The sequence below is a fragment of the Serinus canaria genome, chromosome 9 (assembly GCF_022539315.1).
Source record: "Serinus canaria isolate serCan28SL12 chromosome 9, serCan2020, whole genome shotgun sequence".
NCBI lineage: Eukaryota > Metazoa > Chordata > Aves > Passeriformes > Fringillidae > Serinus > Serinus canaria.
Window position 1 is genome coordinate 8604771 of NC_066323.1, and position 24419 is coordinate 8629189.

Sequence of the window (24419 nt, forward strand, 5' to 3'; positions counted from 1 at the left end):
AATGGGTGTCTCTAGAGGGCAATTTATTACCTGTTCGAAGTATTTATATTAGAATGAGAAAAATCACACTCCAGAAATGCTGTTTTATAGCATTTGTAGAGATCTCTCTTTCTAGAGACTATAAAGAAGTTGTCATGGTCTGGTTCAGTTACATGAGGTGAATCCCATGATAGGATTGCTGCCATTCTTTGAGGGTGCTTGTGCCAAGTATGGGAAAGTGACCTTGACTTCACTGTAAACATGCTATAAAGCCTTGTGTTTGGCTTTCAGAGGTTCTGCTTTTCTGTTTAATCTGTGAACTTCTCCATAAGGGACAGAGTGAAATAGCTAAAGTGAGCAGGCTGGAAGGGACTGACTCAGTGATTCAGTAGGACAGGGGAACATGAGGAGGAGAAGGAAGAGGGTGGCATTTAATGTGTTACTTGGACATTCTCTTCTGTGTCAAAATCAACAGTGGTGACCCTGGTATGGCATAGCAAATGAGGCATAGAAATGCACCAGATTTTGTATCCAGTCTTTGGAGTGCCATGAAACTCAAGAGGATTGTGCTGATGAATAATAGGCCTAAAATACGTTTTGAATTCCATTGATGAAAACCACTGTTGTATAGAAAGACTGATGTCATTACTGAGGCAACAGGAGGGGAATTAACAGTGTGGTCAGTGTAATACAGCAAACTTCTGGACCACTGGGCCCACATCCAGGCAAACAGCTCATCATGAAACTGCCATAAATGATCTGGGCTGAGTCTGCAGGGAAGAACTGCTGAAAGCTGCAGCTGATAATTTTCCTTTGGTGCTTTGTTTACTGGAAACTGAACTTCTGTATTTTTCTTAAAAGACACTTTCCCTGGAAGCTCCTGCTCGAATTAAGAACAAAGCTCCTCCTCTGGACTGGCCACAGGAAGGTGAAGTTGTTTTTGAAAATGCAGAGATGCGGTACCGAGAGAACCTCCCTCTAGTACTTAAAAAAGTGTCCTTTACCATCAAACCGAAGGAAAAGATTGGCATTGTGGGGAGGACAGGCTCAGGTAAGGAAAAACTCTAAGCAGAGTTAAATTATTACTTGTACAGAATGGATTGGGGCAGTCATATTGGTTCTCCTGTGTTGGAGCAAGTTGGTTGTACGGGAAGGGCTGAGCACTCTGTCAGTGGAGGTTTCTATTCATGTCTGTACATAAGGAAGATCCCTGTAAACAATAGTGAAAACAAGTTTCCATTTAAAGCACAGGGATATCCTATTATGCTTGAGCCAGTATGTTGATTGTATTTAGCTCCCCAAACCACTGACCAGCACAGATTGGTGCCTACAGTGTGCTCATTGCAGCTTGTCTGACTCTTGAAAGATTCTGTACTGATGCTGCAAGCAGGTTTGGCTCTGAGCCATCTCAGAACTCTGTAATGTGAAGAATCCAAACCCCTGTTTGTGAGATGACTTAAATCAACCTCAAAATGAGTTTCTAAGTAAGTAATTTATGTTGCTGTATTCGGTTTTCATGGCAGGGTTTTGGCAGTGGGGTTGGGGCAGTACTCCAGGCATGGCTTTATTGAGGAGAGATTAGGAGCTGCCCCCACAATTGATCAGAAGTTTAAATGCTGAACCTCAGAACTTACCAGAGCATTGCTTGCCAGGACTTTTTGATATTTTTAAACTTTTCTTAGATGTGGACAGCTTTTAAAATGCTTTCTCATCTGAAAACCATTATGATTCTGTAGAAACACTAGTCATGTTTTTCCTGTCTCATTTTTAGGGAAGTCTTCCCTTGGAATGGCACTCTTTCGTCTCGTTGAACTGTCTGGAGGTTGCATTAAAATTGACGGAGTGAAAATAAATGACATTGGCTTGGCAGATCTTCGGAGCAAACTCTCCATAATCCCTCAGGAACCTGTGCTGTTCAGTGGCACTGTGAGGTTAGTGAGGCCATAAGAAGGCAAGAAGGGACTGAGCAGTCTTTCTGCTTATACCTGAAATGCAGTAAGTGCCTGGTGAGGTGGTAGCTCTCAGGCATCCTAGCTTCTATTCTAGTTTTGAAACAAAAAACCACAGATGAATGATTTTAGCTGGCCCAGTGCAGCACTGGCTGTGATCATCCTGTATAGAAGTCTTGCTTCCCTTTATATGTGGTTGAAGTTTTAGTATATTTGTCTTCCATCTCTACTCTTGTTTTTTGGCTCTTCTAACCTCAGTGTGCTGGGAACATCTGATTTCCCTGGCAAGTAAACTGTTAGTGGAAGGCCAAATGGGAATCACCTGTCTGGATAAATTAGCACACGGTTGGTTTGCCATTCATTGCTGAGTTAAAATTCTCCTTGTTTTCTGCTTCCCCTTCCAGATCAAACTTGGATCCTTTCAATCAGTACAGTGAGGAACAAATCTGGGCTGCTTTGGAAAGGACTCACATGAAGGAGTGTGTAAGTATTACGTGCCCTGGGAGATGGATGTTTGCATTTGACTTCCAAAGCAAAGTAATCTGTTAGTAGTTACTTTAGAGGTCTTTCTAAGCTTTCTCTCTACATTTCCCCCCCTTGTTCTCTATGCTTTATTTGACCAATTTTTTTTTTCTTTTTTCCCATGATTTTATCAGACTGCTACTTTTGGTTTTTTAGGGACTTGCCATATTCTGTGGGGTTTTTTTTAGTATATAGAATAGCAGAGTGCTGCTTCATCAAGGGATTCTTAAGGTGTTAAAACATTTAAAATTATATTTTTCTGTATGTGCCTGAGGTGTGAATTCTACATTTCCATTTGTGACTGTACATGTCACGTGTGCAAATTTATACTGAACTTAAAACCTGCCCTTTGCAAGGCCCTCTGCAGTAAATCTTGCTGCCATGACATTTCCAGTTCTTTTTCATGTAAGCCAGGTGGCAGGTATGGCTGCAGGAATTCCTGCAGCGACTAGGTTCACTCTTCTGCTGGTGACAAAGATTGTCAGGAGATCTGTTTGTGTGTATAAGATTATGTGCGGTGCTCTGAGATTTGCCTCTTCTTTCCCACACAGGTTGCACAGCTGCCTATGAAACTTGATTCAGAAGTGATGGAAAATGGGGAGAACTTTTCTGTTGGAGAGAGACAGTTACTGTGTATAGCTAGAGCTCTGCTGCGGCGTTGCAAGGTGAGCACAGCAGGGAGAGAGATAGCTAGAGACACCAGAATTATAGGATGGAACAAGACTTTTTTTTTGTGCTGGAATCTTTGTCTGTCAGAGGAATCACACCAATGATTATTGCAACCCAGAGAGGTGTAAGGTTAAAGCAAACAGGAAGGTATCTGTAGCCAGCTCCTGCAATGTCCTGCCATTGAAAAGGCATTGCTTGTAAGTGCTAAGAGTAGTGTGTCAGATAATCATTTCTTCAGTGCCCTGTTACTGGGAAGCATCAGATTCTTCCCTTCCACCTTTTTGTGAATATGAGCCAAGTGTTTTTCTTCTACATGGTGCTCCACTAAAATGTGGTCTCCAAGTGGAGTTTGGGACCATGTTATGCCAGCCAAGTGAAAGATTTTGCAGGAATGAAAAACAAACAATTACAGTGAAAAAGGACTTTTGGATTGACATTGATCAGGATTCTGGTTTTAACAACCTTTTCTCTGAAATGTGACATATCATAATATTTTAAAGTTCTGCAACTGTTTTTAAAGTCAGACTACTCAGCAGAAGTTACTGCTGTCTCTGCAGTACCTGCACAAAGCATGTCCAGTTCAGCTTTGACAAGAAATCAGTCCAAATCAGTTTGCCTGCGGGGAAGAAACTTTTTACCCAGTGTAAGAAAGCTATTAAGCCTAGTCAGTATTGACTCATTCCAGGAGGAATGTTACCACCAGGGATGTGACAAATCAATTTACTGGTAAAAATTCTGTTGGAGATTCATCTATGGAATATAAAATTGAAAGTAGTGGAGACTTGAGGCCTGGGTCATAACCCAAGCCCTAGCTCTAGGATGTGACAATAAAATGTGTCATCCATAGGCTTTGTTGAAGGCCATTACATAGAGGACGCTGAAAGGGTACTTGTAAAACCTGCGTTTGTGCCCACAACTCTGTAAGGATTGCCAGTTGTGACAATGCTTTGCTGTGGCCATTCTGCCCACTCTTAATGTATTTTTATATTCAGAGAGGGAAGGTGTGACCATGGGTAACAGCCAGGATTCTGTGCTGCTTTCAGATACTGATCCTGGATGAAGCAACAGCTGCTATGGACACAGAGACAGACTTACTGATCCAGGAGACCATCAGAGAGGCATTTGCAGACTGCACTATGTTAACAATCGCTCATCGCCTGCACACGGTCCTGGGCTGTGATCGGATCATGGTGCTAATGCAGGGACAGGTGAGCAGGGAGGTGTCTCTGCCCTGGTCTGCTGCTGCCATGTGTGCAGACTGAACTGAGGGAACAGCTGCACTGCAGGGCAGAAAATCCTCTGTTCATTCATATCCTTGGTAATAAAAGTCCAGTAGAATCGATTGCTGCCTGTGACAATATCAAACATGGCAAAAATTTTTTTCACACCATGAAAGTACTATAGAATAAGTCTGTCTTTAAAAATCTCTTTGAGGCTTCCTTTTTAGGTCAATTCTGAGATGGGTAATAACATAAATATCTCTGCTGGGGCTCAGTGGCAGTTTCCCATTACATTGCTTTCATAAAGCCCTGTGCCATCAAGCACATCTATGGCAGATACTTTACCTGTTTTTCAGGCTTCCATTTGGGAGCCATAAACAGTGAAATGCAAGAACACTGGGCAAGGCTTTTAAAGGTAGAGAATGCAGAAGCCCATAGCATCTGCCTCTGCCAGAGCTACCAGAGGTTGCTTCCGGTTGGGCTGGTTCCAGTTTTTGAGCCAGTTTGAAGCATTCCAGGTTACACCATCCTTAAATGCAGGTACTTTCACTGCCTGGTGTCTTACCTAAAGAAGAATGCTGTGTTTTCTATTCTTTAACCATCCCATCACAAGTCCAAGGGGTGGAAGTCAATTCTCTGTTGAATTTTACTGACATACTTTGCCTGCCTTGTTTGGTTTCAGGTAGTGGAATTCGACACCCCGACTGCCCTTCTGGCCAACGAGAACTCGCGCTTCTATGCTATGTTTGCTGCTGCGGAGAACAAGGTTGCTGTCAAGGGCTGAAATTCAGGGCAAAGTCACTTTAATTTTGGAGAGCTACACTCCCTGCCTGTGGCAGGCCAGCTCTTCCTCCTCCTCGCAGATTATTGTCTTTTCATCTTTTAATTTTTAGCACAATGTGTCAAGCCAGAGAGTTTTTAAAACCATGTCAGAAGAACTCATGTTTTTATTATTGTATTTATTCCATACTACTAATTTTTTGTTATTAAATGCACTCTACAAATGGCTCAGGGAGCCATAGTTATAAATGTATCAGAGGCCTATAATGAAGCTTTATACATGTAGCTATATCTATACATAATTCTGTATATAGCCTATATTTACAGTGGAAATGTAAGCTGTTTATTTTATATTAAAATAAGCACTGTATTAATAACAGTGCATATTCTTTTCTATCATTTTTGTACAGTTTATGGTACCAGAAATCTGGCTTTGTTATCGGACTGTATCAGACAATGTTTTGTCTTCTACAGTTCGTCTTTTCCTAGTGCCAGATTTTCTGCGTGTCTGAGTGGAAGTGAAGCTTTGCAATAGTGTCCTTTATTGTCACATCTTTGTCTAGCGCAGCAGAGAAGAGCTCTGTGGTGTAACTATTGCATTGTAATTTATCAGAGCTAGTTGGGCCATTGCTAACATTCACCATGGCAGTGGCTGCTGCTTCCCATGATGCTTTTCCAAAGCAGGGTTTTTAGTGATCTGAATGCAGAGCCACACCTGGATCACATTAAGGCCTTGTGTTTTCTCAGTGTCCTGACACAGTATTTCTTACTGTATCAGCAGAGTTTATTTTAATGCAAGCAAGCCCAAGCTCTTCCTGCTTCGCTGATCTAACACAACCAAAATCTTACTGTTTGTGGAATGATCTGTAACAAATTAATCATAAGGTTCAAATTGTTCCCTGTATGCTGGCAGGAAAGCCTTTTCAGAGTTGCTTCAGCTGACTGACTCTTAATCTTGAAGCTGCTAACACTCCTCAGAGGTTTAGGTTGGCTTTCACTGGCATGGGTAACACTAACTCTTTGTTCTGCTCACTTAAACTAAGATTAATCAACATGGATATTTCCTGATTCTTTCTTGCACACTTGTTAAGGAAGCGGTCCTCGACCCCACGTCTTCTGGAACCTTAGAGAGGTTCCTGTTGATCAGGATGTAACACTGGTGTAGGACATGGTTTTCTTACTGTAAATGACCTACCTCAGGTTACTGGGTCCTGCGTAGTGCGTTGCCATGATCACTGTACGCCATCCCTGTTTTTTGGGACCTGTGGCCCAGGGGACACAGTCGTTCCTGTGATAGCCGTGACTTATTGAATGGTCAGCGTTGCATGTCTTTGTCAACTTGGACATTTTGTAGCCTTAGCATGTTTGCAAAATGTCTCATTGAGGCAGAAATCTGAAAAGTAAATAAAACTATTTTGGGTTTTGTAAGTTTTATTGGCTTAAGTGGTTTGTTTTGGGCACATAAAGAACTTTGCACCTTTTTGAGCCTTGGGGAGCATGTTTGCAGGCTTTGGGGTTTTTTTCCCTTTTGTCATGCATCACGGTCTGATCTTTCTTCCTTTAGAGTAACAGTGTTTCTTTAAAAGTGTAGTGAGTGATTTTTGTGCCCTCCAGCATGGGGGTAGCTTGCAATACATGTATGTTGAGTAGTACAAGGAGTAGGAGTAATAATTTATAGTGCAAGTATTCAAACCAAGTAGAAGGGCTGAGGTCAGGTGGAAGACCTTAGGCTCAGATTTTCCATTTTCTTTACCTGAAAGCACTACTGTTTATAGAGTGACATGACTTGCAAAGTCACAGAAAGAAGCATTTCTACCTACCAGTACCACAGGCAAATTGTGGCATTAACAGAGCTTGCACTGTAGCTTGAAGTAGCACAAAAAAGCATTGTTGTGGTTGTTCTTAACTCTTGTCCAAAGCAAGAATTAACTAGCACAGACCTTGCCCTGCTCACAAGCCTGGAGTTTACCCCATGGACTTCAATATTTCCCTTGAAGGAAATGGGCTAATGGTTATGTGTGCTGCTGGGGTCAGTGTGTGGCTTCACTTTGCAGCTAAGGCTGAGCTAATGGCAGTCTAGGCAAAAGGGGAGCCATCCTGATCTTATCCTCCTTCTTCTTCCAGGCTGGGACTTCCTCTTCCCTTCCCGATGCCAGCAGTGGCTCTTGTGTGGTCCCGTTCAGAAAGCTAAGTTGCTGAAAGCAGGAATGCTGTACAAAGGAGGAGACAGGAAGGCACCACCCACAGGAAGGGAGGTGAAGTGAGGCTGCTCTTTTCAGTAGGTGCTGGCTGTAACAGCAGCATAGGTGTGAGAGGGAACTGCTCAGTGTTCACTGCCCCAACCTGCTGCTTCCCAGTTACACTCTCCTAAAGAGCTGAATCTTTGCTGCAGCTTTGGCCAGCTGAAACAGCTCAGCAAGGTGTCAGACAAGGGTCTGTGATGGAGCAGGTGAACAGTCACTTGTGAATAGCAGGGATTAGCTCAACCATTTTGTTAAACCTTGGCTGCAGCACTGTTACTTTGGAATTAAAGACAGAGACTGACAGAAGGAAATGTTCTTTCTGTTGTGATCACTTCTGCGCTTCATTTGGACTTGTCTCACAGGTGTACTCAAGTGTTGCTGCTCACAGGGGGAGCTGTAATTTTTGAACTTTCATCTTGAACCACAGGAGCAAGCTGAGGCCTGGCCAAGGCCCCTGTCACTGAAGTGGAAGGAAGAAAGATTAATATTTACAAATCTGACTGAAATATCTGTATTGTTGGAGAATTCTGCAAGAGGTTGATGATTGGAATGTTGAGGAGTTTGCATTCTGCTTTAGAATTTATAGTATGATATCCAGAGAAGACTTCATCCTATGAGGAATAGAATAAGACATGGGGATTGGGACAGAGGCTTTCTTTAAAGAGATCCTACCCAAAATAGCATGGAGATAGCAGATGCTTCTGTTCTGGTTTAATATCAGCTGGCAACTAAGCCCCACACATTCCTGTGGGATGTGGGAGAGAATTGAAAGGATGAAAGCGAGAAAACTTGAGAGTTGAGATCAAGACAGTTTGATAGAGAAAGCAGAAGGTACAAAAGCAAAGCAAAACAAGGTATTAATTCCCCACTTCCCATGAGCAACTATCTCCATGAAAGCAGGGCTCCATTGTGTGTAATGGTGACTTGGGAAAACAAGCACCATAATTTTGCATTTCCCCTCCTTTCTCTCCAGCTTTTTTAATGCCATATGATCTGGAATATCTGTGGTCAGTTGGGTCAGCTGTCCCTGCTGTGTCCACTCCCATCTCCTTGAGCATCCTCAGCTTCCTTGCTGGTCAGAGGGGGAACAGAAACGTCCTTGGCTCTTTGCAAGCCCTTTTCAGAAACAGCTATACAATATCCCTGAATTTTCAACACTCTTTTCAGCACCAACCCCAACCACAGCCTGATACCAGCTAAATTTTCTGTGAAGAAAATTTACTCTAGCCCAGCCCAAACCAGCACAGCTTACAGCCAAGGCTGTGGCCCAAGACCAGCAGGTGTGCAAAAGGAGAGAGATTTGCCTGGGATAACTGGTTACTGTATTGTTCTCTGGAATTTTCATTACATCAGTTTTGCTTATTCTGTCCAAACACTGTCAGTGCAGCTGATTACTCATCTGTCTGATGAGTGGACACACTGTACTTGCTTGGGACTTCAACCAAAGCACAGGTAGGATTCTTCTGAAAGAACTCTGAAGTAAAGTGCAGTTAGATTGGTGTAATCAGGCCCTAAAGTTGTCCTGGCTTGAACACTTGAGGACATTTCACCCTTATCTGTGGTGAAGGTTGTGCAGGGTCAGATCCTGAGGCTGCTGGGGCTGTGCTTTGCCCACCACCTGTAGATGAAAGCCATGTCAAACAGGCTTAGTGCATCACTCAAAACAAAACTGGAGGGAGCCAATTTTTTTCAAAAGGCAACTGGTATGAGTGTGAAAAGGTGTCAGAAGGATAAAAGCAGGACATTTGATTTATTAAAGGAGGATGTGGACAGCAAAAATGGCAGGAAAAAATGTTTTTCTTAGTTACAAGGGGATTGTAAAGGCAAAATATCTTTTTGAAGGTGCTTAGAAAGAACACTGAGAAAATGCAGGGTGCTGTAGGCAGCAACCAAAGAGCCTGAGTGCTATCTTGTTATTTTTTACTGCAACTGTAGCATATGCTTTACTATAAATATGTGATTACACAAAGGTTTTCTTTAGCTTCAGGTCGGTGGAGGGTGTTATTGTGATTTGTTTAACCCTTGGCTGAGCCAGTAACTGCAACTACAATGTGCTGAGACCACAATTTGTGCCTCTGGTGTGATGATACAGTGGAAACTGAGCTGGAATTTGGTGCAGATACTGCACTTGTTAGTGTAAGGCTTGGGAGGCTTTCAGAATCTACCACTGTGGATTCATTAAACCCACAACCATGTGAGAAATGTTCCTGTCTTGTCCAAAATATGTGCCTTGAAGCCTCATCAGGCAGTGAGGTAGGCAAAGCATAACAGTGAAAATTAGAGTGAAAATAACTTACAGAAGTGTCAATACATGGAGCAGAGACTGCACTTCTCTTGGGCTGGTGGGAGTGCAAATCACAGTTACTTGCACACACCTCCTTCCTTCCAGCTTGCTGACTCCTGCTGTTGCCACGGAGAGAAACAAGTGCTTGTACAAAGCTGATAACTTTGTGATTTCTGCCCTTTCCCATTTAGGAAGGCAGCAGTAGAGGGTGTGTGATTGATTACCTCGAGTTCTGGGGAAGATAAAGTACATGATGTCTGAGCTAGGCTCTGGGGCCAGTTTGCAGTTGGAGGCAGGAAACTACGGGCAGTGCAGCTGGGAGAGAAGGGATTAAAAAAACGGGTGTGGGGGGATGCAGGGAGAAGAGAGGCTATTTAGGGTTAGCTGTGAGCTCGGTGTGCGGGTGTGACCAGCAAGAGTGAGGAAGCCAAACTAGTGACCGGTGGAATGAGGGTGTAAAGAATCAGCCCTGTTGGGAGCCGTGGGGTGGAGGCTTTGGGGGTGTTTATGGTGGAGCTGGGGACGGTGAAAGTGAGGCAGTCAGGCGGACAGAGCTGGCTGTGAGGGTATAAGAGTGATCCGAGCGGGCTGTGGTGGCCAATGGCCGTGCCCAGAGCAGTAGTGTCCGAGCCAGGCCCCGGGGCTGGGCTATGGGAGAGGAGGGAAGCTCTGCGTGGGCCGTTTAAAGCTGCCCTGTGAAAGGGGCATGGCTGGACGGAGCCGCTGGCGCGCAGGGTGGGCGGCACGCGCGGATACCCACGGCGAATGAGGGAATGAACGAGTGACCGCTGCTCTCTCGGGAGCAGCGCCCGTGTACGTGAACTGTCCCGGTGCCCGCCCCGGCGTCCAGCCGTGCCCGGGCCGGGTTAAGGCGCCGCGGGGCGGACCGGGTGCGCGCGCAGCGGGCGGGGCGGGGCCGCCCTCGAGCGCCCCTCGGCGCCCCCGCGGCGCCCTCCGGCGGCCGCGCCCGCCGCTGCTGTCCGGGCCCGGGCCCTGCGCTCCCTCGGCCGGTCCTTTCCGCCTCCCCCTCCCCGCCCCGGCCGCTCCGGCCGCCGGGGCCTCCCTCCTCCCTGCCCGCCCATGGATTTCACATAGCAGCCGCCGCCTCCGCCGCCGCCTCCTCCTCCTCTTCCTCCTCCTCCTCCGCCGCCGCTCCATGGCGGCTCCGGCTCCGCGGCCGCCCGGCCTGTGCTGCTGCCGCAAGGGCTCCGCGGCCGGGCCGGAGGCGCCGCCGGCCCCGCCGCCGCCTCCCGAGCCGCCGCCGGACGTGGCGTCGGCGTCTAGCTCGCAGCTCTTCAGCCTGAGGCACCTGCACCTGGGGCTGGAGCTGCGGCCCGAGGCGCGAGCGCTGGCGGGCTGCCTGGTGCTGGAGCTCTGCGCGCTGCGCCCGCAGCCCCGCGCCCTGGTGCTGGACGTGCACCCGGCGCTGCGCGTCCTCTCGGCCGCTTTTCGCCGTGCCGCGGCCGGGGAAGCGCCCTGCGCCTTCGCCTTCTCGCCCGCCGAGGCTGCCGCCGCTCCGGCCCCGCCGCCCCCGCCGCCCTGTCCGCCGCCGCCGCCGCCCTGCGCGCCGCCCTGCGCGGCCAGCCCGCCCGCCACCGCCACCTTTCTCTCGGCTCCCTGCATCGCCGCCGGACCGCTGCCCCCCGCCGCCCCCCCGGGGGACCCGCCCGCCGGTCCCCCGCCCGCCGCCGCCGAGCCGCCGCCGCCGCTGCCCCTCTTCGCCCAGCCGCCCTGCTCCGCCTGCCCGCTCGGCTTCAGGGTGGACCCCTTCACCGACTACGGCTCGTCTCTCACTGTCTCCCTGCCCGCCGCCCTCCAGCCGCACCAGCCCTTCCAGATCATCGTCCGCTACACCACGGCCGACGGCCCCGCCGTGAGTACCGGGCGGGGGTTGTTAACGTAGGAAACTGGTCCCGGGGCGGCTGGCAGAGCCCTCCCGTTCCGCCCGCGCCTGTCGCACATCTTTGCTCCTGTTTTAAGTGACCGTCGGGGCAGCGCCCCGGCTCCTCAGCAAAGGCGGCGGAAGGAGTCTCACTGCCAGCCTCTCCTGTCCTGTCCCTGGCCCCGTGGCCTGGCAGCAGCATCTGTTCTCTGCCCGCAGGGGCTCTCGGCACTGCCAGCCCCGCGGTGCTCGCACCGACCCAGACTCTCTCCCTCCTGTCTTCCTTCATCGCGTGGACCCCAAGGCTATTCATTCCCCCTCACTCTAGTAATTTGAAAGTTTTGGTTAAGGACATTGCAGTTGCTGGCGGGGAGAGTGAAAATTTGCAAACTCCTGCCTCTACTCAGTCCTTCAGGATAAATTATGTCATGCACAATGTAGGATTTTCCCTGGGGGTTTTGCCAACTGCTTACAAAATCAGGCCTTGCACAGCGAGGCTGGTGTTCCAATGAGCCATGGTCAGGAGCTTTGAGAAGAACAGGGGTGACTCCACAGGTTCCTACAAGTTATTTGCTGAAAAAAGGAATGAGAAATGGCCCAAAACACCTCTTTAGATGTAGCCATGGAGGTGCTTCCATGTTTGTGGATTAGCTTTCTTCAGCAGTGAAATGCTTTGTAAATTCTGTTGTTTCCTTTAAACCCCTGGTATTTAGAAGCACTTTATTCCCAGCCTTTTAGATGCTGCTTATGAGATCTTGTGTTTTTAAGAAGTTATGACAGTGAAAATATGAAGTTCTCACTGGAACATCAGCTCTGCTTACTGCTGTACAATCTGTTCAGGTTGGAAATTAAACTGAGGTGATTTTCATCATCTGGTTCATGAATCTATTTACAAAAGAGATGGATTTTTATAAGTCTTGCAACTTTGTTGCAGCTATGTTGCCTAGATGCAACATAGAGGAATTGTCTCTCAGTACTCAGATTTGGTGTTCCTGTTGCGCTGGTCAAAACCAGTAAATGCGTGGATCTATTTGACTTTTACAATGTATTTAATAAGAACAGGAATTGAATAATAAAAGCTTCTTGCAACACAACCCACAGGAAGTAAATAGTAGGCCTTTCCTCTTGATAGGAAAGTCTTGCTGATTAGAATGTGTTTTCTGGGTGTTTCTCTGTCTATTTTTAATACTACATGGAAGATCACAAAAGTAAGTTCATCCTTGGAATGATCTGGGTAGTCTTAATACATTGGCTCACTCAGAATAGTGAGTTCCACATGAAGACTTTTACTGATAGAAGTTTCCTGTGGTCATATGGTGACTTTTTAATGTTCTAATCTTTCCCTAAAAGTGCAAAAATTAAGGAAGATTCTGTCACTTTTAAAGTCCAAATCCACTTAGATATTGTTCCTTTTCACCTCTGGAATTCCTGGCTTTAGTATTTCCTTGTACAATACTCTGCCATGTAGCTCACAGTGTGTTCAGAAGATTCCGTTCATTATTTTTTTCCCGGTTTGTGAAGAAACCTGTTTCTTTTGTCCAGTCTCTGCTTTGTTTATGGTGAGAAGGCTTTAAAGCTAATTTGGCATTGCTTTGTGTTCTGTAATCGTTCTCAGTCTGGCTGAGCCACACCTCCCAAAGTACATGATAACATGCTTTCCTCCTCTTGAACAAATTGTTTTATTTTAGGCCAGCCTGTGCTTTCCCCTCAATTTTGCCAGCCCTGTTGCCAAAGGGGCAGCCTGTCCTGCTGAGTCTATAAGAGATCTCAGTATGACTGGAATACTGATTTTGCTTTGGGAATATGAAAACCACTGGAAGGTTCAGGGACACTGATTGACGTGATGTTCATTTAGTCTCACCTTGTATTTATATGTTGTCTCCTTGGCCCCACACGCAGTCCTGTGTGGATGCTGGAGGACATTTCTTCCATTCCCTCTATTGTTGTCTTGCTCCCCATGGATCAGAGGTGAACTACCTATTCTTTACACTGTTCTTTGAAGTCTTTATTGTACCTTTAACAGCGTGTCCTTCTTCAGCTGAAATGAAGCTGCAAGGGCTCATGTCAAGATTATTGATGGTCACAGCATTGGGGACATGCACTGCCCTTCCCAAGTGATACTGGAAAGCAGGAGCAGGCATGCTCACTGACATAAATCCTACCATGTTTGTTCACTCTCTATTGTAGGTTTTGGCTGGCAAAATATTTGTCCTCGAGTAGCACCTGTTGTAGCCCTTCATGTTCAGCATGCTGAGCTATTTTGTTTGGATCCAAAGCGATTTGGTGCTATTGTAGTGTGCTCTCTGTCATTGCTGTTTTTTGGCCCAGCCTCACACTTTAACAGGGATGAGTAACCCGTATGCTTATAAGGGTCAAATGGTTTATACTCATGTCATGTAAATATCCTGGCAGTCCCTTTCCTCTGTCAGTGAGGCACAGATTTACAATGTCAGAACTCTCTCTCTTATAAAAGTTCTATTTTCTTTGGCCATTCTAGTAATGTATTCTCTTTAGGTCAGGGTTTATTTTCTGTGGGACCTTTATCATACTTTTGGGACCCATAAAGCCGTAAATACATGTTACAGTGCAGTGTGAACGTGTTGGCAGTAAGATCAGCAGCAGAGATAGTAGTGTTTAAAATTGGAAACCTGTTGTCTTGATAGACTTGCTTTGAGCCATCTGGACGTGTTATTTGACTGTCCCATTATTTCTTGTGTGGAGGAAGAAGCCAAGATCTTTGGTTGTTTGATGGACATTGAGAGACAGCTGAGAGATTAAATCTGCCTTTCAGAGAGCATTCCAGCTCCCTGTGCTGTTAGGAAACCATATGCTCAGTACATCACCAGTTTCCATCAGAGGCAAGACTGTCACAATCATTGTGTAGCTCTCCTGGTGTGGGCTGAAGGCACACAGTGATCAGATATATCAGGGACCACAGCGGTCAAATATATCAGGGACAATAGTCCTGTTCTTCCTCTCCTTCTTCTCCCTCATCGCTTACTTTGTGGTAATACTCTTGTGTGATATTTTCTTTTTTCCTTCCCTAGAGAGAAAAATCTGCACTTATCTCTTGCCCACCGTGTCATTTCTCTGATTTGGCAGTGCACATCCTAACAACAGTGCTATTTTCTTTCCTTAAATGCAAATCCTTCTCTGGGTTGTGGTACAAAAAATGAAAACATTTGCTCATCTTCAGGATTTAGCAGAAAGCACAGCTCTCTTTGTAGTCCTTGAAACTTCCCTGTAATTCCTTGGATTTGTCGTGATTCCTCAGTTTCCATAGAATGACTTGCTGCCCAGGTGTGCCTTGCTTCTGTCACATGCTCTGCATCTCAGGTGTTTTGTTTACTTTGTCATCAGATAGAGCAGCTTGTTTGCCTAGAACAGAAGCTGTGGCTTTGCTGCTCTTCCTGCCACCTTCATCAATAATGCATGTAGAAACATGGAGAGGTTTAAAATTAAAAGAGGCTTAGATAATTGCCTTTGTCATTTGCCAGATTTGGGCAAAAGATTATGATCTAAGTCAATAAAAAATTATACTCTTGGCAGGTGTCTTATAAAGTGTGGACTTCTTTGCAGTATGTGGGCAGGGGAAAGCCTGAGCTGCCAAAAGCCTTTGTTCAGCAGAGGAATCATGCAGCAGGTCTTTTTAATTGAAATGCACCACAGAACAGCTTTAATGTGTGAAACAGCTTTCCTGTATACATGAAAAACTAGATAAAAATGAAGAGCATGATGATGATGTCATGTGTATTTCCCAAGGGGAAGTGCAGGAGAGATTTGCATGTGTAGTAGATGATACAGCCCCAAATACTTCTCTGTCCCTATGCTCCACCACCTGCCCCAGCAGCACCCTGTGCCTTGCACTCCTTTCTGGGATGCTGCTTATACTCATTTTCCCCAGCCCATAGCCCTGCCTCTGTCCAGCAGCATAGCCTCGTCTATTTATATTTCAGATCTATTTATATTGTTTCAGGATAACTTTCATCATTGTTCCAAGTGTGTCTGGAAAGTGACAGAGGCTTGCCATGTAGCTACAGACATTAGAAAACAGGGGAAAAAATACTTCATCCTCTGCAAATGTTTTCCCTCTTGGCTTGTGGGGCTGGTGTTTCACTTAACTTCAACCAAATGTCAAATAAAGCAGGACTGGTTGAAAAGAAGTTGTCCTTAATTTATGGAGTTTCTTGTAAACAAGAATCAACTCTTGGTTCCCCTTCCCTTCCTGCTTATGTTTTCCTCCTGCACTGCTCAGGGAGAACTTCCCCTTGTCTCTCTGCTGTAAAGACATTGTCTTTCAGCCCTTTTTCTTTCCTACTCAAGTGTTGCAACTTGGGTATGGTGGTGCCTTATCTCTCTGTTTTCGTTGTTAGCCTCTTCTGTCTCTCAAAAAGCAAAGGAAACAATGTTTTGAAGATGAGTCTCTTCAGCAGGGCCAGCGATAAGACTGGAAGTCAGACTTTGTGATACAAGCAGAAAGCCACTGATCAGATGGGTGTTTTTAAAAGGCATTGGGGCAGAAATTGAAATTTGATTTCTGAGCCTCTTCCCTGTATCATTCGAAAACCACTACCCTGTATTAAATACAGCACTTTCATCTTTTTGTAAATGTGTGTTCTGGGTGGAAGTTCCTAGTTATTGGTGTGTAATGAGACATGTGTCCCCAAATGCCTTCTGGAACAGCTGTCTCTAGTTCCATAACGTGGCATTGCAGAAATTATATTCATTGCTGTGAAAAGCAGGTATCCATGAGAAATGTAGAGGAAATCTGCAGCTATGTAGGTGCCCCTGGGCTGTGACCCAGGCTTGTGGGCAGTGCTACGCTGAAATGCAGCACATGGATGTGAACAGACAGGGCTCCTCAGAAGTCCTGCTTTAGGCTTGTTTCTAGCCCTACAGGCTTGAAATAGAAGAGGGTAATCTTAAAACAAATTTCAAGAGATTAATTTTACTTTTAAATAAAGGTTTTTAATTTTGTAATGCCTCCCTCCTAAAAAACCCCAAACATTTGCCAGCAGAAGTGTGAGACTCCATGGGAATAACTGAAAGCTGCTGACTCTGTTTCCTGTCCTCACCTTTCACTGATTCCCGCGGGTGCTGCTGCAGTGGATGATTTGGGAGAGGAGCACACTGACATCTGAGGAAAAAGGTCTAAAGGCAAGTGAAGAGGATATCAAAAAGTAACCTTATAGGACAGAAGGAAACAGAGAAAATTTAACTTAGAAAAGTTAACTAGGAGACAGAGTTGTAATATGTTGTTAAAACGTGAGCAGACGTAGGACCCAGGCTTCTCTTCTGTGTTTCATTACTTTCCCTTGAGGAAACTAAACTGAACTAGTATTTTCACTAACTGCTGTTCCCTGATCTCAGATTTATTGGTTGCTTTGATCTAAGAATTCAGCAGACTCAGAAGTTTAATTCCTTGTGCTTGACTGTTTCCAAGACTTCCAGTGGTTCAAATTTTATTGCAAATTTCACAATATTTGATATTTTCCATCGGAGTTCAGCTCCAGAGTTCTAGGATTACAAGGAAATCCTTATTTTAAATTGCTCCTACATTTCAAAGTTGGAGGCAGGGAGCACGTGAAAGCACAAACATTTGGAACAGAAAGACCAAAAGGCAAATAATCGGACTTTTTCTTATTATTCTTAATCTGTTCTAATTATTTGCGGAGGGTCTGACTTGTGATTTATTTGCAGTTTGGTACTGAAAATTGACGTGCTCGGTGGTGTGTTTTGTTGGCTTTTCTTTTGTGACCACCCAGAATCTCCTTTTCTATTCTGTAAAAAGGGGCCTCCAGTGTCCTTGACCAGATGTTTCTTACATATACCGACTTTTTTGCATAGTGTCAAAATGTTTGATGCTTCAGCCAGGAGGGCAGTGTCAGGGTCACAGATAATACTGTGTACACTGTTCAGCTTCAGGGAGTTTTGGTTTGTGGGTTTGGATTTGTTTTGGGTTGTGATTTTTTTTTTTCTTTTAAGCTTATGTTACCTGACCCCTTCTATTCCTGCTCATATGGAGTTATAAATGTGGAGGTAGCCAGAGTACTTCCTTTGAGAAGAAGGTTGTGTGGATGTTTGTAAGGGACTTGTTATTAACCAAGCAAATTGATATAACAGAAATAGTGAGTGGCTGAAAGTCACTATGTTACGTGTCACCACTCAGTGTTCAGACAGTAAGAAATTTTTCTGAGCATTCCCGGCAAATAAACTGGAGTAGAAATATGTATTTTTAGAGATGGAAATGTGCACTGTGCCAGGTGTTCATCTGGGGAGCTAAACAGCTGAGGTGGTGCTTCTCCCCCACAATCCTCTTGATTTCACATTTTGTTTTTGGCAGTTCATCCTTGTCACATTGTCTGTTTCCCTCATCTCTTTTTCCTGTCGTGTTTCAACAGATCTGGTGGCTGGATCCAGAGCTGACATATGGCAATGCCAAGCCCTTTGTCTTCACACAGGGACACTCAGTGTGTAACCGTTCCTTCTTCCCCTGCTTTGACACCCCTGCAGTGAAATGCACCTACTCAGCTACTGTCAAGGTAAGGGATGCCTGTGGATGGTTCACAGAGCTCTTAGTTGCTGTTGAGCTCTGTATAACTTGTGAAAGTATAGTTACATCGTGTATTTTTAGCAGTTTACATCTGCTAAAAATATTGTGATTCAGTGTTATAAAGAATACTGATTTTTTTAGGTCTAATTCTGGTTCTTGGGCCAGAATCAGGGTAGTGCCACAAAGGTAACTGTTGCCTACCGTGCTTGGGTCTTGCCTTCCAATACTCAGTGCTGAAAAAGTAATTGTGAAATAAAAATATGAGTGAGAATTTGGCTGGCCCCTTCCAATAGTGGTTATTGATGGTGATGATTGTACCAATTTTTGAAAGAAAAAACCTGAAGTCTTTTGAAATCAGCATCAAATAATGTTGCATTTTGTATAGATGAAATAATTTAATATGTGGATGCTTTTGGGGCAGCTGGCATATAGGAGGAGTAATATCTTTGGTTGATATGTTTTCATGTATTGGGCAGATTGTAGTATAAAACCTCACAGAAATATTTCATTTTGTGTTATGTAAATGATTCTTTTTAATGTACATCATCAGGCATAGATGAAAATGAACCAGAGATCTGTGGTTCAGTAATTCAGCTGTGATTATTTGGTGAGTTGATGTGTATGATGATGGTCTTCCAGGCTCCAGCAGGCATACAGGTGTTGATGAGTGCCACCCAAAGTTCCTACCTAGAAGAGGAAGGTGTATATCAATTTTACATGGAATATCCAGTTCCTGCTTACCTAGTGGCCCTGGTGGCTGGAGACCTCATACATGCAGACATAGGTCCAAGGTAAGATTTGCAGTGAATTCATTCTGCGTTTTATGTCTCTGTACAGTGCTTCATACTGTAAAGTAGCAAGGATGTTGAGTCATTGATAAGGGAACAGTTGGGTTCATGAATTCTGAGCACAGAGAGAGTCTGATGTGTAGGTGGGTATAAAGAAATTCATGGCACTGCACTGGCAAAGATATATTTCTTTCATAAATGTTGTCCACTGTTCCCTGAAGTCATTACAGCTGCTTTCTCATTGCCTTGTTGAAGGGATTTTGGGTTACATCTTGCCATGCTCCATGGAGCATTAGTCTAGGATGGCCAGGTCTGATGGGAGGTCTCCTTGCTCTATTACCGTACATGGAAGTGTGGTAAGCAGTCAGGCTATTTTTTTTTTCTAAGAGATAATTCAGTTTGCTGAAGTATCACCTGATGTTTTCTGTTTCCTGACAGGAGCAGAGTGTGGGCAGAGCCTTGCCTGCTGCCAACAGCCATCAGCAAGCTTTCTGGCATTGTTGAACGCTGGTTGACTGCTGCAGAGAGTCTGTATGGCCCCTATATATGGGGAAGGTGAGTTTTATCAGTCTTCCGAGAATGTGCAATGGGAACAAAATAAAACAGCTTGAGAAATGATCATGCTTTCTCCCTGTAGCAGGGCAAGCTAGCATTTCAACTGGCAGCATTGTAGTAGTTGAAAACAGACTCTGGAGTTTTGTCTCCACAAGTGGGAGGCAGGACCATGGAGGCATGGAGGTGTTTTAGCTGGTTTGCAGTGGAAAGATCCACTGTTTAGGAACCTCCAGTTTGAACTGTTCTAAACAGCAGATCTTTCCTGAGGAATGAGGGTTTTCGTACTACAGTGTTTTGTGATGGAAGTCCAGCACTGGGCTAGACACCATTTAAAATGTTTGGTTGTTTTATTTATCTCATTTAGGTTGTTTTATTTATCTCATTTATTTCTGCATTTATTGTGGCATGCCTGAGAATACTGAAAATCTCAGTACAGACTCATTGAGAGTCCAAGTCCCCCAAACCAATATTAATAGCTCTTGAATAGCTTGACTATGTATTAAAAAAGAATGGTTTTGAGAGAATACTTGCCTCTTGGGATGGGAGAAAATGTTTACAAATGTTTCCTATAATTCTTTGCTGAATGTAAGCAGGAAGATCACCTTGTTGGTTTAACAAGTATTGCTTGAAATAATCTGAGAACATGGCCCAGTGTGCCAGTGCTGATCACTGGTAAAGAAATTTAGAAAACGAAACAAATATGACTGTTGTGTTCCGAAGCAGATGATTAAAGTTATTTTGCTGACAATGCATGTGTAGGAAATCAATTCCTTCATTGACAGCTTCCTAGCCTCTCTTTCCCAGGAGCCTCAGGGGACTCAACACTGTGTTACACTGCTGTTTATAGTGTTTTTGTGGCTCCCAGATATACAGCTTGTGATGAGTTTGTGTGTGTGAAAGGAGCACAATACTTCTTTTGATGACATCAAAAAACTTTCAGGTCTTTACATCCAAACATAAGCAGGTCCTTGGCCAACAAAATAAATTGTGATCCTCTGATCAGAATTAGGCACCACTAAGAAAGGTATAGAAAGTTTGTTTCTGAAGTCCAAAGAAGGTCTCACAAGAGCCTTCCCTAAAGAAAGAAAAATGTTACTGTGTCTTCTGAAAACAGAAAATGTTACTGGTTGTCTTCTAGCTGAAATTTATTCATCTCCTTTCTTCTTTCTTCTCTCCCTAATTTTAGATATGACATTGTTTTTCTTCCTCCTTCCTTCCCTATTGTTGCCATGGAAAACCCATGCCTGACCTTCATCATCTCTTCCATTCTGGAGAGCGATGAGTTTTTGATCATTGACGTCATTCATGAAGTTGCCCACAGCTGGTTTGGGAACGCGGTCACCAATGCCACGTGGGAGGAGATGTGGCTGAGTGAGGGCCTGGCCACCTACGCGCAGCGCCGGATCACCACCGAGACCTACGGTACAGCTGCAGAAACTTCTCCTTGTGCTCCTTCTTACCTTCTTCAACTCAGAGCTGCGTGCTTGGAGTATTTGCCTTGGAAGCTCAGAAGTCTGTAGGGAGCTGGTTTTCAGTCAGGTTTTGTTTTATTTCTGGAACACACACCCACACACAGCCCCAAACTTTGTGTTGAACATCTTGCATACTTAGAGTTTGACATTGTCTTGGCTTTAGTGGGCTCAGTACCAGATATGGTATCAGGGGCTTTGGGTGAGGTGTGTTAGCACAATGCTGTGGGGACTTGGAACTACTGTTGGGTACCAGGCAGGTGCTGATATGTCAGAGCAAGGTCAGCAGAGGATGCTTCAGAGAAAAATGTAAGAATCTTATAAAAGTTACATTGTGAAATAGCTGTCCTCTGAACAAGTGTCCTTTTAATTCTGATCAGTTAGTAGCTACCTACTGTTAAAAAGAATGATGACAGTAGCGTTAAAAAAAAAAGTGCAGATTTATGTAGCTGTTTGTGTGCTGGAGGCTTCCTGCAGGCTTGTAAACCCTGCCTTTGCTTGTGTCAGTGAATTTCACAGGTCAGTTTTATGGTGCTGTCTTTAGAATATGTAAGTAGTAAATTATTTCTCTTTCTTTTAAGTTTAATTGGCTTGTTATTGAAGTGAATAATGGGAATGTATGCTTTTCTAGTTTGTCCTGTTATGTTCTTAAAAGCCAGTTCCATGTGTTTTCTCATCCAATGTAAACAATCTTAGAAAAGTTCCTAGAAATCTTGACAGCAAAAATGTTTAGAAGAAAGCATTTGTTTTTATTCGTGTATATTGGTTTTGGACATGATGACAAGTTTAGGCAAAGAAGTGCTCTGAGCATCTATGGAGATGTTACAATGCATATTATATATCTTTGAAAGCTGTTTTATGTTGAATAATTCTCAGTGAGTAGTAGTGTCCTAAGTCACATTATGCATGGCAGTAATGTGGGTAGGTCAACAGGTATCAACCTGTTCATCATCTTAGTCTGTTCCACCCAACATAGAACAAAATCCTTGCTGATTTTGGTCTGTTCTCTAGAACTGGTTGTTTCAAGAAACATTTGCTGGGAAACTAAAAAATGTCTTTCCCTGTGCAATTCTTTAGTAAGTTCTTTCTCCATTCTGTTTTGTTTCCAAGACAAACCTTTGATCTCACTCTTACCATTTCTGACATAATTTCTGGAGTATCTTCTGTTGATAGTAAATAGGCGTCTTTGCAATGGTATTGTTTAGGGAAATTTGAGTCCACTGACTACCACTCCTCTTGGATCTTGCTTCATTCTCCTCTCTGTAGCTTGAAGTAATTGCCCTTAATACTAGTTACCCTAGTTCTTGCTTTCCCCTGGGAAGCACGTCCACTTCTTTCTCTGCTCATTCAGCTTCTCCTGTTTTCCAGATACATCCTGGTTTTCAATTCACGTTTGGCTATGTAGGATTCAGGTGTTACACTGAGACTCTGAGGTTGTACCTATGTGACAAACCCTAACTTCAGGTTAAACACTCAGCAAAGAAGGCTAAAATTTTAATAGTTACAGGTGTTAAGTATCTTCTGAATCTGAAAATCCATTTTCTGCAGCTTCTAATGTCTGCAAGGGCTTAGGAAAGATCTCTTGACTTGGCAGTGTAATACAGCTAGTTTAGTTTGAAAGCATGGAATGCCTACATTGCAGTTAGGGAGAAGGAGGAGCTTACCCAGTCACAGCTGTAAAAAGTCCTAATGAGAGGAAGGTGAAGTACTTAGGGCAAAAACCAGGTAGGATGATAGCTAAAGCTTAAAAAATATACACAGAATCTGTAATACAATTACCAAATTCAATTCTTTTCTCTTACTACTCAAGAGGTGACATTTGCTTAGTAATATCCTTGCCACTGAGTATGGAATTGTGTTTACTATTCTACGAGTGACAGTATGGTTTTGTAGCATTTGATTGCTCCCTGAAAGTTCCCTGTACAGTACTTTTTTCAGTGCTACTCTCCTTATCTTGCAAGAACTGATGAGATGATGTCAAGGATGTAAACTTCAGCATTGTTTTCATGCTGTTTTGGTGTCCAGTGCAGCCTCATGCATGATCAGAGTGAGCAAATACATTGGGTTAGGCTCTGACTTCCATTACTAATTACAAGGATGTTCTGCACTCAAGTTTCTCTGCCATTACATTACTGTCATTCTGTCTGACTGTTCTGTCTTTTGCATTTGCAGCAGCTTTTAGTTTGTCCCTGTGCCAGTCCTGCACAGATCAGCTTTTGCTGATCATTTTCCCACAACTAACAAGTTACTTTCTGGTGTAGGTGCTGCCTTCACATGTTTGGAGACTGCATTCCGCCTCGATGCTCTTCACAGACAGATGAAGCTCCTTGGAGAAGACAACCCGGTCAGCAAGCTTCAGGTTAAACTGGAGCCAGGTATTGCTTTTGGCTGAGGCTGTCCTACACAAAATTATACACCTCTGTATGTCCATGGTGCAATATTGACAAAAAATGACTAATATTTGCATATCTCTTTTGGGAAAAAAAGAAGAAAGAAATACTTGTTTGTAAACCAGTCTAAAAACAAGTAAGGAAGTTTTGCTTTCAAGCTCTTTTCAAGGTTGGATAACTCATCTTTATAGATGTTGTTCTAAGAACAGACTTACTGAGTAGAAAGAATGTGAAAAACTGCCTTGAAAGCTGTGTGGGTTTGCAATTCTGGATATGTAAAATAGAGTATTTTAAGTGGAAATGTTTGGAAACATAATATAAAATCCTCTGCTATTCAATTTTCCTCTCTTTTTGTGTTCATGTAAGAACTATGTATTTAGCATGCAGATAAACAGGTACTTGCTTTAAGTTGAGCTGTGCTGAGGCTGTTTGGTTATTCCCTGAGCCAGATGCACAACTGCACTCCAGATGTACCTATGTCCTTCACTGGTAGTTCTCTAGTTCTGTGGTCACAGTTGGGTGGGTGAAGCTGTCTTTTATCTAGATGATGTTTAAAACAACCTAAAATGCTAGTGGAGATGCTACTGGAGTCAAATGGAATGGAAAAGTATGTGTGAAAGCCTGAAGAAAGGAGCAAGTAGTGATTACCTTTTATTAAAATCTTTGAAAATTTGTGCTATGATGATTCCCAGAACCCAGCACTGAAAAAAGGAAAAAGAATTTGTTTTCAAGTTCCAGATCTTGTGACCTCTAGTTTGAAGTGACTTATTCCATGGGGAGTAACTACTTACCTTACAATGACTGATTTAAAAAAAAAATTGTTTTTCAGGCTGTGTCTTTGGACTGCATCTATTTATTTACTGCAGTAATTTAAATGTACTGACAATAAGCTTAGTTTTTTATCAGTCACTATGTCTCAGCTTGGTGATCTCTAAGGAGTCTCTATAACTCAGAAGGGCTGGAAATCACTCTCCTCATTAGTTTCTTATCATGTTGTCTTCTTTCAGGTGTAAATCCCAGTAATTTAATGAACCTCTTCACCTATGAGAAAGGCTACTGCTTTGTTTACTACCTGTCCCAGCTCTGTGGTGACCCCAGACACTTTGACTCCTTCCTAAGAGTGAGTGTAAATATGT

At 44.0% G+C, this 24419-nt stretch overlaps 1 protein-coding gene across 14 annotated transcripts in view; it reads left to right on the forward strand.

Moving 5' to 3' along the window:
• Positions 1 to 24419, forward strand: part of ABCC5 (ATP binding cassette subfamily C member 5) — a 67429-nt gene that overhangs the window by 37123 nt on the left and 5887 nt on the right. For 12 of the 14 annotated variants that reach the window (XR_003944715.2, XM_030227055.2, XM_009089093.4 and 9 more), the window contains 12 exons: positions 841 to 1030; positions 1751 to 1910; positions 2333 to 2411; positions 3002 to 3115; positions 4163 to 4327; positions 5022 to 5105; positions 17930 to 18070; positions 18721 to 18872; positions 19308 to 19424; positions 20611 to 20846; positions 23155 to 23268; positions 24291 to 24403. Coding sequence is in view for 13 of the 14 variants with exons in the window: in XM_030227055.2 (XP_030082915.2) it covers positions 841 to 1030; positions 1751 to 1910; positions 2333 to 2411; positions 3002 to 3115; positions 4163 to 4327; positions 5022 to 5105; positions 17930 to 18070; positions 18721 to 18872; positions 19308 to 19424; positions 20611 to 20846; positions 23155 to 23268; positions 24291 to 24403 (1665 nt within the window). In the remaining variant the exon portion in view is untranslated. Of the gene's footprint in view, positions 1 to 840; positions 1031 to 1750; positions 1911 to 2332; positions 2412 to 3001; positions 3116 to 4162; positions 4328 to 5021; positions 5106 to 7243; positions 7674 to 10622; positions 11520 to 17929; positions 18071 to 18720; positions 18873 to 19307; positions 19425 to 20610; positions 20847 to 23154; positions 23269 to 24290; positions 24404 to 24419 lie in introns of those variants that run through there. The other 2 variants (XM_018912883.3, XM_050977875.1) reach the window with 2 other exon arrangements.